Source organism: Triticum aestivum, chromosome 6B, assembly GCF_018294505.1.
Source record: "Triticum aestivum cultivar Chinese Spring chromosome 6B, IWGSC CS RefSeq v2.1, whole genome shotgun sequence".
NCBI lineage: Eukaryota > Viridiplantae > Streptophyta > Magnoliopsida > Poales > Poaceae > Triticum > Triticum aestivum.
In genome coordinates, this window is record NC_057810.1 from 89,997,929 (window position 1) to 90,017,207 (window position 19,279).

Sequence of the window (19,279 nt, forward strand, 5' to 3'; positions counted from 1 at the left end):
GACATCGAGGCGCTTGGGCCTGCAAGCGGGAGACAGATTGAAGATGAGTGTTTTTCATGATTTGGTTATGCAGTTTGGTTTACAAGTGATGAATCCATGAAGTAGATGTTTATATAGTAGAGTACATGGATAAATTAGTGGTGATATACATTGATGAATATAGTTTAGAAACTAAATTAGTACACCATGTTATTTTTCTGTTGGTATTTACAGTTGAGTCAATGATCTATCTACTGCTTAGTACTAGTTTATTTTTTTGTTGAATAAAAAAACATATACTAGTGCATCACCAAGTTCTTTCTTTTGTCGGTGAAAGTACCATCAAGCCAAGTTCAGAAACTACTTTACCACATCACGTCCAGAAACAACACTAGTGCATCAAGTTCAGAAATTACACTAGTACATCAAGATCAGAAACTACAGTAGTACATCAAGTTCAGAAATTAATGTGGTGCAATAATTTCAATCTAGTGCATCAAGTTCAGAAACTAATATAGTGCATCTCGTTCGAAAACTAATCTAGTGCATCTAGTTCATAAACTACATTAGTACATCTAGTTCAGAAACTAGTTTAATGAAATTTCAAGCAGCAATACTAATCAAATAGATCCATGTAGAGGTTGAATGAGTAGGATGGCTCACTTTTCTTTGGCCACGGTGATGTGTTATATACCAGGCACTGGTCCTCCACGCATAACTACAGAACTGCTGCCCTCTGTTGCAGATCGTCATTCCTGGTAAACTCCACACGAACACCGACGATCCTCTCCAACAAGCCGCCGACCCTCATCCCGAGCTTCCTGATCATTTCGTTGGCTTCCTTTGGATTTCTAGTGCATACGACGTGCAGTGGCCCCTTGCCGTGGACCTCAACGTCGCCGAGCTTGGTGGTGCAGTCGAATTTCTCACCGAGGACCTCAACGTCGTCGAGCTTGGTCTTGTGGTCGGACGTCTCACCACAAGGGGACGCTTGGCAGATGGCTCCTCCGCTATTTCCCTCCTCCAGCGGTGGCCTTGGAGAGAGATGTTTTATGGGGAGGTTCTAGGGGAGATGGAGCGTTAATTGTTGGGGAACGTTGCATAAAATAAAAAAATTCCTACGTTCACCAAGATCCATCTATGAGTTCATCTAGCAATGAGAGAGAGAGATGCATCTACATACCACTTGTAGATCGCGTGCGGAAGCGTTCAAGAGAACGGGGTTGAGGGAGTCGTTCTCGTCGTGATCCTATCACCGGAGATCCTAGCGCCGAACGGATGGCACCTCCGCGTTCAACACACGTACGGTTAGCGTGACGTCTCCTCCGTCTTGATCCAGCAAGGGGAAAGGAGAGGTTGATGAAGATCCAGCAGCACGACGGCGTGGTGGTGGATGCAGCAGGACTCCGGCAGGGCTTCGCCAAGCAGCTGCGGGAGGAGGAAGAGGTGTAGCAGGGGGAGGGAGGCGCCAAGACTCAGGGTGCAGCTGCCCTCCCTCCCCCCTCCTTTATATAGGCCCCCAGGGGGGGCGCCGGCCCAGGAGATTGAATCTCCCAAGGGGGGGGGCGGCCAGGGGGGTGGAGTGCCCCCCAAGGCAAGTGGTACGCCCCCCACCCTAGGGTTTCCAACCCTAGGCGCAGGGGGGCCCAAGTGGGGGCGCACCAGCCCACCAGGGGCTGGTTCCCTCCCCACTTCATCCCACGGGGCCCTCCGGGATAGGTGGCCCCACCCGGTGGACCCCCGGGACCCTTCTGGTGGTCCCGGTACAATACCGGGTGACCCGAAACTTTCCCGATGGCCGAAACAACACTTCCTATATATAATTCTTTACCTCTGGACCATTCCGGAACTCCTCGTGACGTCCGGGATTTCATCCGGGACTCCGAACAACATTCGGTTTGCTGCATACTCATATTCATACAACCCTAGCATCACCGAACCTTAAGTGTGTAGACCCTACGGGTTCGGGATACATGCAGACATGACCGAGACGGCTCTCCGGTCAATAACCAACAGCGGGATCTGGATAACCATGTTGGCTCCCACATAATCCTCAATGATCTCATCAGATGAACCACGATGTCGAGGATTCAAGCAACCCCATATACTATTCCCTTTGTCAAATGTTATGTTACTTGCCCGAGATTCGATCGTCGGTATCCCAATACCTCGTTCAATCTCGTTGCTGGCAAGTCACTTTACTCGTACCGTAATGCATGATCCCGTGACCAGACACTTGGTCACTTTGAGCTCATTATGATGATGCACTACCGAGTGGGCCCAGTGATACCTCTCCGTTATACGGAGTGACAAATCCCAGTCTCGATCCATGTCAACCCAACAGACACTTTCGGAGATACCTGTAGTGCACCTTTATAGTCACCCAGTTACGTTGCGACGTTTGGTACACCCAAAGCAGTCCTACGGTATCCGGGAGTTACACGATCTCATGGTGTAAGGAAAAGATACTTGACATTGGAAAAGCTCTAGCAAACGAACTACACGGTCTTTGTGCTATGCTTAGGATTGGGTCTTGTCCATCACATCATTCTCCCAATGATGTGATCCCGTTATCAACGACATCCAATGTCCATAGTCAGGAAACCATGACTATCTGTTGATCAATGAGCTAGTCAACTAGAGGCTCACTAGGGACATGTTGTGGTCTAAGTATTCACACGTGTATTACGATTTCCGGATAATACAATTATAGCATGAATAAAAGACAACTATCATGAACAAAGAAATATAATAATAATCCTTTTATTATTGCCTCTAGGGCATATTTCCAACAGTCTCCCACTTGCACTAGAGTCAATAATCTAGTTACATTGTGATGAATCGAACACCCATAGAGTTCTGGTGTTGATCATGTTTTGCTCGCGGAAGAGGTTTAGTCAACGGATTTGCGACATTCAGATCCGTGTGTACTTTGCAAATATCTATGTCTCCATCTTGAACATTTTCACGGATGGAGTTGAAACGACGCTTGATGTGCCTGGTCTTCTTGTGAAACCTGGGCTCCTTGGCAAGGGCAATAGCTCTAGTGTTGTCACAGAAGAGAGTGATTGGCCCTGACGCATTGGGTATGACTCCTAGGTCGGTGATGAACACCTTCATCGATATTGCTTAATGCGCTGCCTCCGAGGCTGCCATGTATTCCGCTTCACATGTAGATCCTGCCACGACGCTCTGCTTGCAACTGCACCAGCTCACTGCTACACAATTCAACATATACACGTATCCGGTTTGTGACTTAGAGTCATCTAGATCTGTGTCGAAGCTAGCGTCGACATAACCCTTTACGGCGAGCTCTTCGTCACCTCCATAAACGAGAAACATGTCCTTTGTCCTTTTCAGGTACTTCAGGATATTCTTAACCGCTGGCAAGTGTTCCTTGTCGGGATTACTTTGGTACCTTCCTACCAAACTTATGGCAAGGTTTACATCAGGTCTGGTACACAGCATGGCATACATAATAGATCATATGTCTGAGGCATAGGGGATGACACTCATCTCTTCTTTATCTTTTTCCGTGGTCGGGCATTGAGCCGAGCTCAATCTCACACCTTGCAATACAGGCAAGAACCCTTTCTTGGACTGATCCATTTTGAACTTCTTCAATATCTTATCAAGGTATGTGCTTTGTGAAAGACCTATGAGGCGTCTCGATCTATCCCTATAGATTTTGATGCCTAATATGTAAGCAGCTTCTCCAAGGTCCTTCATTGAAAAACACTTATTCAAGTAGGCCTTAATGCTGTCCAAGAATTCTATATCATTTCCCATCAAAATTATGTCATCTACATATAATATGAGAAATGCTACAGAGCTCCCACTCACTTTCTTGTAAACGCAGGCTTCTCCATAAGTCTGCATAAACCCAAACGCTTTGATCATCTCATCAAAGCGAATGTTCCAACTCCGAGATGCTTGCACCAGCCCATAAATGGATCACTGGAGCTTGCATACTTTGTTAGCATTCTTAGGATCGACAAAACCTTCCGGCTACATCATATACAGCACTTCCTTAAGATAACCGTTAAGGAATGCCATTTTGACGTCCATCTGCCATATCTCATAATCATAGAATGCGGCAATTGCTAACATGATTCGGATGGACTTAAGCTTCACTACGGTAGAGAAAGTCTCATCGTAGTCAACCCCTTGAACTTGTCGACAACCCTTAGCAACAAGTCGTGCTTTATAGATGGTGACATTACCATCCGCGTCCGTCTTCTTCTTAAAGATCCATTTGTTTTCTATCACTCGCCGATCATCAGGCAAGTCAGTCAAAGTCCATACTTTGTTTTCATACATGGATTCTATCTCGGATTGCATGGCTTCTAGCCATTTGTTGGAATCTGGGCCCGCCATCGCTTCTTCATAGTTCGAAGGTTCATCGTTGTCTAACAACATGATTTCTAGGACAGGGTTGCCATACCACTCTGGTGTGGAACGTGTCCTTGTGGACCTATGAAGTTCAGTAGCAACTTGATCTGAAGTACCTTGATCATTATCATTAATTTCCTCTCCAGTCGGTGTAGGCACCACAGGAACATTTTCCTGAGCTGCACTGCTTTTCGGTTCAAGAGGTAGTACTTCATCGAGTTCTACTTTCCTCCCACTTACTCCTTTCGAGAGAAACTCTTTTTCTAGAAAGGATCCGTTCTTGGCAACAAAGATCTTGCCTTCGGATCTAAGGTAGAAGGTATACCCAATGGTTTCCTTGGGGTATCCTATGAAGACGCATTTTTCCGACTTGGGTTCGAGCTTTTCAGGTTGAAGTTTCTTGACATAAGCATCACATCCCCAAACTTTTAGAAACGACAGCTTAGGTTTCTTCCCAAACCATAATTCATACGGTGTCGTCTCAACGGATTTAGACGGTGCCCTATTTAAAGTGAATGTAGCTGTCTCTAGAGCGTATCCCCAAAATGATAGCGGTAAATCGGTAAGAGACATCATAGATCGCACCATATCTAATAGAGTGCGATTACGACGTTCGGACACACCGTTACGCTGAGGTGTTCCAGGCGGCGTGAGTTGTGAAACGATTCCACATTTCCTTAAGTGCGTACCAAATTCGTGACTTAAATATTCTCCTCCACGATCCGATCGTAAGAATTTTATCTTTCGGTCACGTTGATTCTCTACTTCATTCTGAAATTCCTTGAACTTTTCAAAGGTTTCAGACTTGTGTTTCATCAGCTAGACATACCCATATCTACTTAAGTCATCAGTGAGAGTGAGAACATAATGATATCCTCCGCGAGCCTCAACACTCATTGGACCACACACATCAGTATGTATGATTTCCAATAAGTTGGTTGCTCGCTCCATAGTACTAGAGAACGGAGTCTTGGTCATTTTGCCCATAAGGCATGGTTCGCATGTGTCAAATGATTCATAATCGAGAGACTCTAAAAGTCCATCAGCATGGAGCTTCTTCATGCGCTTGACACCAATGTGACCAAGGCGGCAGTGCCACAAGTATGTGGGACTATCGTTAACAACTTTACATCTTTTGGTATTCACACTATGAATATGTGTAACATTACGTTCGAGATTCATTAAGAATAAACCATTGACCATCGGGGCATGACCATAAAACATATCTCTCATATAAATAGAACAACCATTATTCTCGGATTTAAATGAGTAGCCATCTCATATTAAACGAGATCCAGATACAATGTTCATGCTCAAACTTGGCACTAAATAACAATTATTGAGGTTTAAAACTAATCCTGTAGGTAAATGTAGAGGTAGCGTGCCGACGACGATCACATCGACCTTGGAACCATTCCCGACGCGCATCGTCACCTCGTCCTTCGCCAGTCTCCGCTTATTCCGCAGCTCCTGCTGTGAGTTACAAATATGAGCAACGGCACCGGTATCAAATACCCAGGAGTTACTACGAGTACTGGTAAGGTACACATCAATTACATGTATATCACATATACCTTTAGTGTTGCCGGCCTTCTTGTCCGCTAAGTATTTGGGGCAGTTCCGCTTCCAGTGACCCTTCCCTTTGTAATAAAAGCACTCAGTCTCAGGCTTGGGTCCATTCTTTGACTTCTTCCCGGCAACTGGCTTACTGGGTGCGGCAACATCTTTGCCGTCCTTCTTGAAGTTCTTCTTACCCTTGCCCTTCTTGAACTTAGTGCTCTTATTGACCATCAACACTTGATGTTCTTTCTTGATTTCAACCTCTGCTGACTTCAGCATTGAAAATACTTCAGGAATGGTCTTCACCATCCCCTGCATATTGTAGTTCATCACAAAGCTCTTGTAGCTCGGTGGGAGCGACTTAAGGATTCTGTCAATGACCGCCTCGTCCGGGAGGTTGATCTCCAGCTGGGACAGGCGGTTGTGCAACTCAGACATTTTGAGTATGTGCTCATTGACAGAACTGTTTTCCTCCATCTTACAACTATAGAACTTGTCGGAGACTTCATATCTCTCGACCCGGGCATGAGCTTGAAAACCCATTTTTAGCTCCTCGAACATCTCATATGATCCGTGTTGCTCAAAACGCTTTTGGAGCCCTGATTCTAAGCTGTAAAGCATGCCGCACTGAACGAGGGAGTAATCATCAGCACGTGACTGCCAAGCATTCATAACGTCTTGGTTCTCTGGGATGGGTGCTTCACCTAGCGGTCCTTCTAGGACATATCCTTTCTTGGCTGCTATGAGGATGATCCTCAGGTTCCGGACCCAGTCCGAATAGTTGCTGCCATCATCTTTCAGCTTGGTTTTCTCTAGGAACGCGTTGAAGTTCATGTTGACATGAGCGTTGGCCATTTGATCTACAAGACATATTTTGCAAAGATTTTAGACTAAGTTCATGATAATTAAATTCATCTAATCAAATTATTTAATGAACTCCCACTCAGATTTGACATCCCTCTAGTCAACTAAGTGTTACACGATCCGAGTCTACTAGGCCGTGTCCGATCATCATGTGAGACGGACTAGTCATCATCGGTGAACATCTCCATGTTGATCGTATCTTCCATACGACTCATGTTCGACCTTTCGGTCACTTGTGTTCCGAGGCCATGTCTGTACATGCTAGGCTCGTCAAGTTAACCCTTAGTGTTTATGCATGTGTAAAACTATCTTACACCCATTGTATGTGAACGTAAGGATCTATCACACCCGATCATCACGTGGCGCTTCGAAACGACGAACTTTAGCAACGGTGCACAGTTAGGGGGAACACTTTCTTGAAATTATTATAAGGGATCATCTTATTTACTACCGCCGTTCTAAGTAAACAAGATGCATAAAACATAATAAACATCGCATGCAATTATATAAAGTAGTGACATGATATGGCCAATATCATATAGCTCCTTCGATCTCCATCTTCGGGGCTCCATGATCATCTTCGTCACCGGCATGACACCATGATCTCCATCATCATGATCTCCATCATCGTGCCTCCATGAAGTTGCTCGCCAACTATTACTTCTACTACTATAGCTAACGGTTTAGCAATAAAGTAAAGTAATTACATGGCGTTAAATCATTGACACGCAGGTCATACAATAATTAAGACAACTCCTATGGCTCCTGCCGGTTGTCATACTCATCGACAGGCAAGTCGTGATTCCTATTACAAGAACATGATCTCATACATCACAATATATCATTCATCATTCATCACAACTTCTGGCCATATCACATCACATGACAATTGCTGCAAAAACAAGTTAGACGTCCTCTAATTGTTGTTGCATCTTTTACATGGCTGCAATTGGATTCTAGCAAAAATGTTTTCTTACCTACGACTAACCACAACGTGATTTTGTCAACTTCTATTTACCCTTCATAAGGACCCTTTTCATCGAATCCGCTCCAACTAAAGTAGGAGAGACAGACACCCGCTAGCCACCTTATGCAACTAGTGCATGTAAGTCGGTGGAACCTGTCTCACGTAAGCGTACGTGTAAGGTCGGTCCGGGCCGCTTCATCCCACAATACCACTGAAGCAAGAAAAGACCAGTAGTGGCAAGCAAGTTGACAAGATCTATGCCCACAACAGATTTGTGTTCTACTCGTGCAATAGAGAACCACGCATAGACCTAGCTCATGATACCACTGTTGGGGAACATTGCATAAAATAAAAATTTTCCTACATTCACCAAGATCCATCTATGAGTTCATCTAGCAACGAGAGAGAAAGATGCATCTACATACCACTTGTAGATCGCGTGCGGAAGCGTTCAAGAGAACGGGGTTGAGGGAGTCGTTCCCGTCGTGATCCTATCACCGGAGATCCTAGCGCCGAACGGACGGCACCTCCGCGTTCAACACACGTACGGTTAGTGTGACGTCTCCTTCGTCTTGATCCAGCAAGGGGAAAGGAGAGGTTGATGAAGATCCAGCAGCACGACGGCGTGGTGGTGGATGCAGCAGGACTCCGGCAGGGCTTCGCCAAGCAGCTGCGGGAGGAGGAAGAGGTGTAGCAGGGGGAGGGAGGCGCCAAGACTCAGGGTGCGGCTGCCCTCCCTCCCCCTCCTTTATATAGGCCCCCAGGGGGGCGCCGGCCCTGGAGATTGAATCTCCCAAGGGGGGCGGCGGCCAGGGGGGTGGAGTGCCCCCCAAGGCAGGTGGTGCGCCCCCCACCCTAGGGTTTCCAACCCTAGGCGCAGGGGGGCCCAAGTGGGGGTGCACCAGCCCACCAGGGGCTGGTTCCCTCCCCACTTCATCCCACGGGGCCCTCCGGGATAGGTGGCCCCACCCGGTGGACCCCCGGGACCCTTCCGGTGGTCCCGGTACAATACCGGGTGACCCCGAAACTTTCCCGATGGCCGAAACAACACTTTCTATATATAATTCTTTACCTCCGGACCATTCCGGAACTCCTTGTGACGTCCGGGATCTCATCCGGGACTCCGATCAACATTCGGTTTGCTGCATACTCATATTCATACAACCCTAGCGTCACCGAACCTTAAGTGTGTAGACCCTACGGGTTCGGGAGACATGCAGACATGACCGAGACGGCTCTCCGATCAATAACCAACAGCGGGATCTGGATACCCATGTCGGCTCCCACATACTCCTCGATGATCTCATCGGATGAACCACGATGTCGAGGATTCAAGCAACCTCGTATACTATTCCCTTTGTCAGACGGTATGTTACTTGCCCGAGATTCGATCGTCGGTATCCCAATACCTCGTTCAATCTCGTTACCGGCAAGTCACTTTACTCGTACCGTAATGCATGATCCCGTGACCAGACACTTGGTCACTTTGAGCTCATTATGATGATGCACTACCGAGTGGGCCCAGTGATACCTCTCCGTTATACGGAGTGACAAATCCCAGTCTCGATCCATGTCAACCCAACAGACACTTTCGGAGATACCTGTAGTGCACCTTTATAGTCACCCAGTTACGTTGCGACGTTTGGTACATCCAAAGCACTCCTACGGTATCCGGGAGTTACACGATCTCATGGTCTAAGGAAAAGATACTTGACATTGGAAAAGCTCTAGCAAACGAACTACACGATCTTTGTGCTATGCTTAGGATTGGGTCTTGTCCATCACATCATTCTCCCAATGGTGTGATCCCGTTATCAACGACATCCAATGTCCATAGTCAGGAAACCATGACTATCATTTGATCAACGAGCTAGTCAACTAGAGGCTCACTAGGGACATGTTGTGGTCTAAGTATTCACACGTGTATTACGATTTTCGGATAATACAATCATAGCATAAATAAAAGACAACTATCATAAACAAAGAAATATAATAATAATCTTTTTATTATTGCCTCTAGGGCATATTTCCAACATTAATGTCGTCTTCGGTTTGAGGCAGAGATGCAAGCGGAGGTGGTTTTTTATGGCGTGGTTTGGGACATGGGAGAGGCGGTTGGATGCGGGCTCACCGTTGCAGTTCGTCGTGGCAACCGTGGAGTGGTAGCGCTGGTGGTGGTCTGAAAAAAACCAACCGTCCTAGCATCATTTTTAGCATGGGAATTATCTGGTCGCACTGACCCGTCGTGTAAAGGTTTACTTAGCTGTTTGTCCCACATGCACGTTGCAGAGTCAGTAATCATGGCATATGAATCGCGCGACTATCGATACTTGGACGGATGGTTGACCTCAAGCTGGTTTGTTTAGTTGTTTACCTCAACTTATCAGTATGCATTTGGCAAATGCATGCAACATGGTGACGATGTTTTTTTAGTCCCGCCTCACTGGTTTGTTCTTCGTGAAGTTGTTTACAAGGTGGGATTTTTAGCACACACTATCGTGTTCCCTTGAGGAGACTCACACATGGGTCTGCTTGCTTCAACCGGCCGCCCAGGCACACTAGGCATCAAGTTTGTCACGCCAGCCTTGTGCAGTTTGTTGGAGCAGATTTACTCTTTTTTGTTTGTGCTGCTATTCTTTAAACCTTTTTTGTAAATGATGGTTTAAGTCAATATATTCTTAGAAATATTTTTTTCTACTCCGCTGATTTTAAAGTCGTACTATAATGTTTATGGGACTTTGTTTTTACTTTAATTAGTTAAACTTCTGTTTTTGGAAATTAAGTTTATAAAACTAGTGCAATTATTAAATTTGGCGTGTGTAACATGTAATACATATTTAATTGTACTGTATAAATAATTAATGTTGAACTTATCAGTATGCATTTGGCAAAGGCAGACAACGTGGTTACAAGGTTTTTTCTAGTCCCACCTCGCTGGTTTTGTTCTTCATGAAGCTGTTTATAAGGTGAGATTTTTAGCACACACTATCGTGTTCCCTTGAGGAGACTCACACATGGGCCTGCTCTAACCATCTGCACAGGGCCGTCCTGGCACACTAGGTATCAAGTTTGCCACGCCAGCTTTGTGAAATTGGTTGGATCGGATTTATTCTTTTTTGTTTGTGTTGCTAATTTTTTAAACCTTCTTTTTGAAATGATAGTTTAAATCAATATAGTTTTTGAAAATAATTTTATAGATATTTTATTTATTTATTTTCTATTGTTTTGTACTCCACTAATTTTAAAGTAGTACTGTACAATCAGTTGAACTTTTGCTTTTGGAAATTACATTTTATAAAACTAGTACAATTATTAAATTTAATGCGTGTAACATGTAATGCATATTTAATTGCACTGCAAAAATAATTAATGTTGAACTTAAAAAAAAGTTAACTTACTTTATTAAAAAAATAAAGGTGACCAGTTTTATGTTTACAGTAAAGTGTTACCATTTATTTTTATGTTTACTGTATAACTAACATTTTTTAAACTTTCATATAATTAGTATTTGAACATTTTTATAATTAGATGGGTCGTGCATGGCCTGGTAAGTCCAAGCTTATATCCCGCATGCCTGTTGGGCCGTAGTTGAGCTGGTCTTTTATCGGCCCACAAGTCCAAAGTCCGCACGGTTGCACCTGCGCTATGTGTGTAGGCGTATCTATTTAGTCCCACCTCGCTAGCCAGCTATTGGAGCTGTTTATAAGCGCCGGCGAGGAACAACTGTCGAACTCCTCTGTACACTCGTGGGTGCTTACACATGTCGCTCTCTCCCTTGCGCGTCCTACCTGTGGGCCCTGGTATGCTGACCCCATAGACACCCTAGCCTGCAAAATAGTGTTGCGTGGGCCCGAAGGTTACTTGGGCGGTCAAACTTTTTTTGGGTTCCTCATTAGTACAAGTGTATTTTTTTGTACTTTTAACTTTTCCTTTTATTTGAGCTCATTTTTTTGTACTGATGGGTGTGGTGCACTAGGACTGACATGGGCCTGGTGCACTAGGACTGACAGACCAATCATAGTGTTTGAAAATGTTTTCAGGTGTGCATGAGCATGCTTGTTTGCTCTGCCCAAGATTGACATGCCAGTTTAGTAGTACTGATGTACTATCAGAGTTTGAACTTTTTTTAATTGTACTGGGTTACTGGTCCATAGTAGTACTGATGATACAAAAATCCAGACCAGTTCAATATATTGTCAGTCCATTGAAAAGGTTTATGAAATGGTTTACATAATAATGTCACTAATCCAGCAACCGCAAAACACATATGGTATCTTAACTATAGTAATGACATGGAAATAGATAATAGATGTAAATAGATAATAGATAATAGATCCAGCAGTCGCATTGATGCAGTAACACAAACACTATGGATTCTTCAGTCTTGAGCTCCTTCTAACTGGATGCGAATGTTATCCCTTGTCGGCGTCCTTTCCTGCTTGAGCCTTGACAGCTTCATCCTCAGTTCCAGGTTCCTCGTTGCCAATTCCGTCATCTTCATTGTCTTCGTCTGATTGGTCGTCATTCTCGTCAAACTCTTCTTTTTCCTTCTTTTTTTCTCTTGATTTTTTGGAACACTTGACCTTGCCCTGTTTCTGTTCAGTGCCATTGCCCTTATCCAGTTTGCATGTGTGGGCATTATGTCCATCAGTTCCTCCACACATGCCACAAATGTAACTTTTACGCGTGTCGTCTGTAGTGGTAGAATCCTGGTTGGCTCCGACCTGCTTCTACAACTTTTGCTTGTTGACGATGGCTTCTAGGCGGTGTGGGCATGTGCACGCGTTATGATTGGTCACCACGTTGCAGACACCGCATGCCCTTATCCCGAGAGGTTTGTTGTCCTTGCCGAATTCCATGCGTTTGATAGGGCGTGACGGCTTGTTAGCTGCTGCTTTCACTGCTTGCGTCTTATTCTTCCTTCCCCTTGTGCATGAGAATATGGGCGGTTTTTATCACCCTTTGTTTTTGCTGCTGCTGGTAGGATCTCCTATCAGGATGTCGATTAGAGCACCATCAAGCTCGTGATCCTGCACGTGACCATGCCACTGCTCTATGCTCTGCGCATGGCCAAGCTCTTGTTGCTGTTGCTGCTCCTCCTCGTCGCCGTAGCTGCTAATAGCTCCCAGATGGTTCATTTCCGATAAGATTGTAGCGACGTCAAGATCAATATTTTCTGCTCCGTTGTCCACATCATCTCCATTTGCAGCAGATTGCATGGCGTCCAGCTCTTGTTCAAGACCTTCCATAACGACCCGTGGCCTTGCCATTTGCTCTTGGCTTCTCAAGGTTTTTCTGTGCACCTGCATGTTCGGCTACATCGGTGCGCTTTCAATGCAGTATTGGGAGGCCTTGTTTGACGCTACTGCCCTCAAGTCATTCCTGTTGAAGGTTGGCTGTGTGCTTGGGTGTTTGGTGTATCTCCCGAGGATTTATTTCTCTGGAACGCTGCCAGCCTTCTTTGTCTCCATCATGCATAGGACATGCAAGCAAAAAATACCTGTTTCTAGAAGGAGGTGCATGGTTTCTGTCATTTCAATCAAACAAAACTGACAAGAAAATTCACTACAGTATGTAACATCTTTTTAGTCTTCACCTGTGTGGTCACACAACTTGCATTCGTAGTCGTATATTACTTCAACGGGGTATACAACCACTTGGAATACGTGTTGTGACGACGCAAACTGTTTCTGCGGGTTGTTATAGCGCACAAGGTACTTTGTAGGCTCATCCATCTCCCTCGCTGTGAAGAGGTTGCTCAGTTTGAGCCTCTTTCGGAGCTCACTTTACACACCTCACGAGAAAACCTTTGCCATCCAAGTGTTGAAACCGTAGAGGGTCACGTGTTCTGTTCTTTCTGCGCAAGCAAGAGTGATGAATAAATAATTAGTTTTCTCATAGCAAAAACTGTTGGGGAACGTAGTAATTTCAAAACTTTCCTACGCACACGCAGGATCATGGTGATGCATAGCAATGAGAGGGGAGAGTGTTGTCCACGTACCCTCGTAGACCGAAAGCGGAAGCGTTAGCACAACGCGGTTGATGTAGTCGACGTCTTCACGATCCGACCAATCAAGTACCGAACGCACGACACCTTCGAGTTCAGCACACGTTTAGCTCGATGACGTCCCTCGAACTCCGATCCAGCCGAGCTTTGAGGGAGAGTTCCGTCAGCACGACGGCGTGGTGACGATGACGATGTTCTACCGACGCAGGGCTTTGCCTAAGCACCGCTATGATATTATCGAGGTGGATTGTGGTGGAGGGGGGCACCGCACACGACTAAGAGATCCAAGGGATCAATTGTTGTGTCTATGGGGTGCCCCCTCCCCGTATATAAATGAGTGGAGGAGGGGGCCGACCAAGAGGAGGAGGCGCGCCCAAGGGGGGAGTCCTACTCCCACCGGGAGTAGGACTCCTTCTTTTCCTCTTTGGAGAAGGAGAGGGAAGGAAGAGGAAGGAGGGAGGAAGGACAGGGGGCCCCTCCAATTCGGATTGGGCTTGGGGGGGGCTCCCTTGCTCCTTTCCCCTCCTTTCCACTAAAGCCCATTAAGGCCCATATACCTCCCGGGGGGTTCCGATAACCTCCCGGAGCTCCGGTATTGTCCCAATCTCACCCGGAACCATTCCGGTGTCCAAATATAGTCCCAATATATCGATCTTTATGTATTGACCATTTCAAGACTCCTCGTCATGTCCATGATCACATCCGGGACTCCGAACTACCTTCGGTACATCAAAACACATAAAGTCATAATATAACCGTCATCCAACTTTAAGCGTGTGGACCCTACGGGTTCGATAACTATGTAGACATGACCGAGACACGTCTTCGGTCAATAACCAATAGCGGAACCTGGATGCTCATATTGGCTCCTACATATTCTACGAAGATCTTTATCAGTCAAACCGCATAACAACATACGTTGTTCCCTTTGTCATCGGTATGTTACTTGTCCGAGATTCGATCGTCGGTATCTCAATACCTAGTTCAATCTCGTTACCGGCAAGTCTCTTTACTCGTTACGTAATGCATCATCCCGTAACTAACTCATTAGCTACATTGCTTGCAAGGCTTATAGTGATGTGCATTACCGAGAGGGCCCAGAGATACCTCTCCGACAATCGAAGTGACAAATCCTAATCTCGAAATACATCAACTCAACAAGTACCTTCGGAGACACCTGTAGAGCACCTTTATAATCACCCAGTTATGTTGTTACGTTTGGTAGCACACAAAGTGTTCCTCCGGTAAGCGTGAGTTACATAATCTCATAGTCATAGGAACATGTATAAGTCATGAAGAAAGCAATAGCAACATACTAAACGATCAAGTGCTAAGCTAACGGAATGGGTCAAGTCAATCACATCATTCTCCTAATGATGTGATCCAGTTAATCAAATGACAACTCATGTCTATGGTTAGGAAACTTAACCATCTTTGATTCACGAGCTAGTCAAGTAGAGGCATACTAGTGACACTATGTTTGTCTATCTATTCATACATGTATTATGTTTCCGGGTAATACAATTCTAGCATGAATAATAAACATTTATCATGATATTAGGAAATAAATAATAACTTTATTATTGCCTCTAGGGCATATTTCCTTCAAAAACTTGTGTCAGTAAGAAAGCATTATTTTAGTAAGCACATTTTTATCTTAAGACATGTGATAAAGCTTTACCAAGTTAGCCATTGTATCCTCGTTCTCTTTCCGTATCCTCATTTTGACGCAATTGTTTATCTGGTTTACAAACTGATGCAGATTTTGTCTCTCATTTACGAAGTTTTCTTGAGCACATGATTCATGCTCTCACTACTTTGTGTCGATGTGATTTTGGCACAGAAAATTTCTTTGAAGCAAGCTGATATCCACTTCTACCGCTCATTCCACATTGACACCAGTTGCATCATCATGAAGGTTGTACTTATCCATGTGTGCTTTCTAGGAAGCCTCAAACTTAGTTGGCATGAGGGGTCAGTTGAGGATTGTTGTGAAATCATTCTTGAAGGTCGAGTAGAGGTTGTACAGGTACGCTAGGTGTTCCTTGTACTTCATAATGTGCCAGTGGCATAGCTTGTGTAGTGTGTTTTTGAAAACATCTAGTATCACCAAAGTCAATGTCGGGCACTTGTCTAGTAATGAGAAAGACATGGAGTCATCAGGGGATGTTAGTGAATGTATACAAATAGAACTAGCAATAATTGTACTCTATTTTTTTCTTTTGTAGGTGACGATGGTACCAGTGAGGATGCATGTTGGAGCATTCCCTCTCATGCACTTTAAAAGTATTCGGAATAGCCACCTAAATGAATCTGCATTCTCATCTCTTATTAGGGAAAAAGCAAAGAATGTGGTCTGCAAATGGTTGTTAGTACCCACAAACACCCCAAGTGGCATATGGTACTTGTTGGTCTTGTACGTGGTGTCAAACGTCACACAGTCACCAATGTCTTGGTAGGCCCCGTGGCAGCTTGCGTTTGCCCAGAATATGTTTTTGACTCTGTCAGACTCGTCAAGCTGTATATTACAGAAGAATTCCTTGTTGATCGCTTTCATGTCCCTAAAGAAGTTGATCGTCTTGAGGACATCGTCCACATCATCCATCCTTGAATTCTTTGCTTTCATGCAGAGTAAACGCGAAAGGTCAGTGCAAAATGCATGTTGAACTGGCATCAGGTCATGCGTTGCGTAATCAGTTTGAACCGACGGAGGAAAAGGGGAGTCTGGGAGGAGAACGAGTTTGTACTTATGCGTTAATCAAGTCTCGGGCAGTCACTTTGAGGAAGTAACCACCGGGGTCATCACCTCTCAGTATGCTCATGATTTTCGTGTGTTCAACATCTTTGAACTGCAGGTACTTGACGTACTCCATGATTGTGATGTCAATTTTTTTGTGGGAGTGCAAGAACACAAGCATTTGTGGGCTGACCACCAGCCTGTGGTTGTGTTCCGAGCGTATGTCCTTTACGACAAGTGTCCCATCATTTTCCTGCTTCAACGGTCATTCTAGCCTTGCAGTCAGTCCTGCTAGTGGTCTTGTTCCTTTGTCTGTCAGCCTCTGAAACCTTTGATTCATTCGTTCCATAGCACGGTGCACAAAAGGTACACTCCCGTGTCAGCCTTAGAACCTTCCCCGACAGCAAAACCGAATGCCTTGCGTAGACGTTGTAAAAATCTGAGCTAGCAAAATCATTCCTTCCATTAAGCTTTCTCCCCTCTTCTGATTCATCGGATTCAGACATTGCTCGATGCCTATTCCTTTTTTTTCTCATACATGGCTTTAAATATTCATGTCCATACGACACTTCCGATCTCATTTGGTTCGCCATTGGACAACCAAGCTTACTCCTTTTCTTAGTAAATCCATTCCCATGTCTGTCTAATTGCTGATTATCCTTCTTTACATTGTGAGCTTGTTGTTCTAAACATGCGTCTTCTACTGCAACTCATTGTTTAAGCATACTGGATACCTTTTGAAAACAACGAGATGTCCGTATGCGCAACTCATTGGTAAAAGGCATTTTCTCCATTTGAGGTATCGGGAAAATGCGATTATGTAATGCATTTTCAAACTACACTAGTTCTGAATCTTCAAAGTTGCGTCAAACTCTACATCAGCAAAACAAAACTCATTCAGTATAAAACCACGAGTGATATCCCAATGAAGCATACGAAGAAAATCCTATCGCCTATTCTTAATCAACTATAGTCGCTTAACTACGAACTCTTTTACCTCGGATTAAACAAATTCGTCTAATCTGAAAGTAAGATACGCAGGTACCAAATCCACGCGATTCCATAGACAAGCTCAAATCAAGGCGGACATGGGAAACAGAGTCTAATGCGAGAGTAAAATAGACGAGCATATAACTCACATATGACGCAACCGCAAAAAAAAAAAAAAAAAAAACTCACACATGACGCAGTGTTCGGAGTAGAGGGAACACTCATTGACCGATTCAAGGATTTGGAGCTTGCTAGCTCATTTTCTTCGAACAGGACCCCCGCTGCCTCTTCGTCGCCCTAGAACGCGCACCCCATGAACTCTGCCAGCTTCCTCACGTTGCCCACCGGGTCCAGGAGCATCTCCTCGTACCGGAGGAAGAGCACCTTCTCCGGCTGCCTCCGGCTCGCCTCCCAGTAGCCGAGGATGTGGTGCCATTGCGGGCCGCAGGTGCATCTGCCGTCGCAGAAGAGCTCGAACATCTCATCGATTGTGTATGGCTTCGGTGGATCATCTAGAGCCGCCACGGCGAATGCCAATCTCTTCTTGGTGAATTGCCACATGGAGACGAGCGCGTCTTTTGGGTCGCGGCAGATGTACACGATCTTACACCCGGTGCCCTCCGCCGTGACGCTCTTCGGCATGTGCGTGTAAGGCATGTGGGTGGCGAGCAGGCGCGGCGAAGGGAGCGCCGCGAGCACGTCACCGCCGCTGTCCTCCGCAGCCAAAGACATGGCGAAGGCCTTCTCAAGAAACTCGACGCAGTCGTGGGGATTGTGGCGGCGGAGCGGGTGGTCGAGGCCGCGCGGCGGGTGGTCGAGGCCGCGCGGCGGGTGGTCGGTGCGGTGGAGCGTGGCGAGGGCGAGTGCCTTGAGCCAGGTGGTGCCGGACTTGGGGAAGCTAACAAGGAGGATGTCAGATGGCCTTGCCTTGAACCGTGCGTGTGCGGCCACCATGCCCTGGAGAAATGGCTCCGAGAACCAGAAGCCGCCGTGCTGCCTCAGCGGGGACGGCAGACACCGTGTCTCGAGCGGGAGCGAGGAGATCACGAGCTCGGCCATGTCGTCGTCTCCCGACGCGGCCATTGATCCCTGTGTTAGCTGCGGTTGGTGCCTCTCTCTGGAATTATTGTACATCGGCTGGCTTCCTTTCTTATCTTTTGGATGACGATAAAGTCCACATGTGTGGGCGTTAAGAGATCTGGCCACACGTTTTGTGTGGTGTTTAAGAAGATCAGCCCGCACGCATATGTGTGGGCAAAATAACTAGCACCTACGTGTTTTTTTTTCACGGTCCCTCTCACACGTCAACGTGTGGACAAAATGGATAACGCCCATACGACCTCTCTCAGCCACCTACCTCACGGCCCCGCACGCCTCGCGTGACAGTAACCACGCGTCCCCGCAGTTGCCATAGTCCGGACCCTCTTCAATGTCCCGTTTAACTGCAGTTGCCATGGTTGCTCAACTGCAGTTGTCATCTCAGGTCAAGTGCCAGATGCCATTTTGGACAACTGCAGCTGTTGTCATGTATGGTCTGGTTTACTATAGTTGCCATGATTTAAAAACTTTAGGGGTTGCCATCTACTAGCAATAGGCAGTTGCCATGTATGGTCTGCTTTACTACAGTTCCCATAATTTGAAAACCTTAGGAGTCGCCACCTACTAACACTAGGCAGTTGCCGTGTAGCGTTACAAAGAGACATGGCAAAATAACATGTTTCGGTTAAAGAGAGAGTTGCCATCTGCTTACAAGCACACTAGGGTAGTTGTCGTGTACCCTGCA

The 19,279-nt window shown here is 45.7% G+C and overlaps 1 protein-coding gene across 2 annotated transcripts; it reads right to left on the reverse strand.

The window, feature by feature from the left end:
• Positions 1-17,391: 17,391 nt before the first annotated feature.
• On the reverse strand, positions 17,392-18,663 carry LOC123133613 (cytosolic sulfotransferase 12-like). Of its 2 annotated transcripts, XM_044553070.1 has the most exons (2): positions 18,331-18,663; positions 17,392-18,288 (listed from the first exon to the last, which is right to left on the reverse strand). In XM_044553070.1, exons 1-2 carry the CDS (start codon positions 18,628-18,630, stop codon positions 17,794-17,796), a joined length of 795 nt encoding a protein of 264 aa, XP_044409005.1. In that variant the 5' UTR covers positions 18,631-18,663; the 3' UTR covers positions 17,392-17,793. The 2 variants fall into 2 exon arrangements, with proteins under 2 accessions (XP_044409005.1, XP_044409004.1); XM_044553069.1 differs by having other exon boundaries at positions 17,398-18,663.
• Positions 18,664-19,279: the final 616 nt, after the last annotated feature.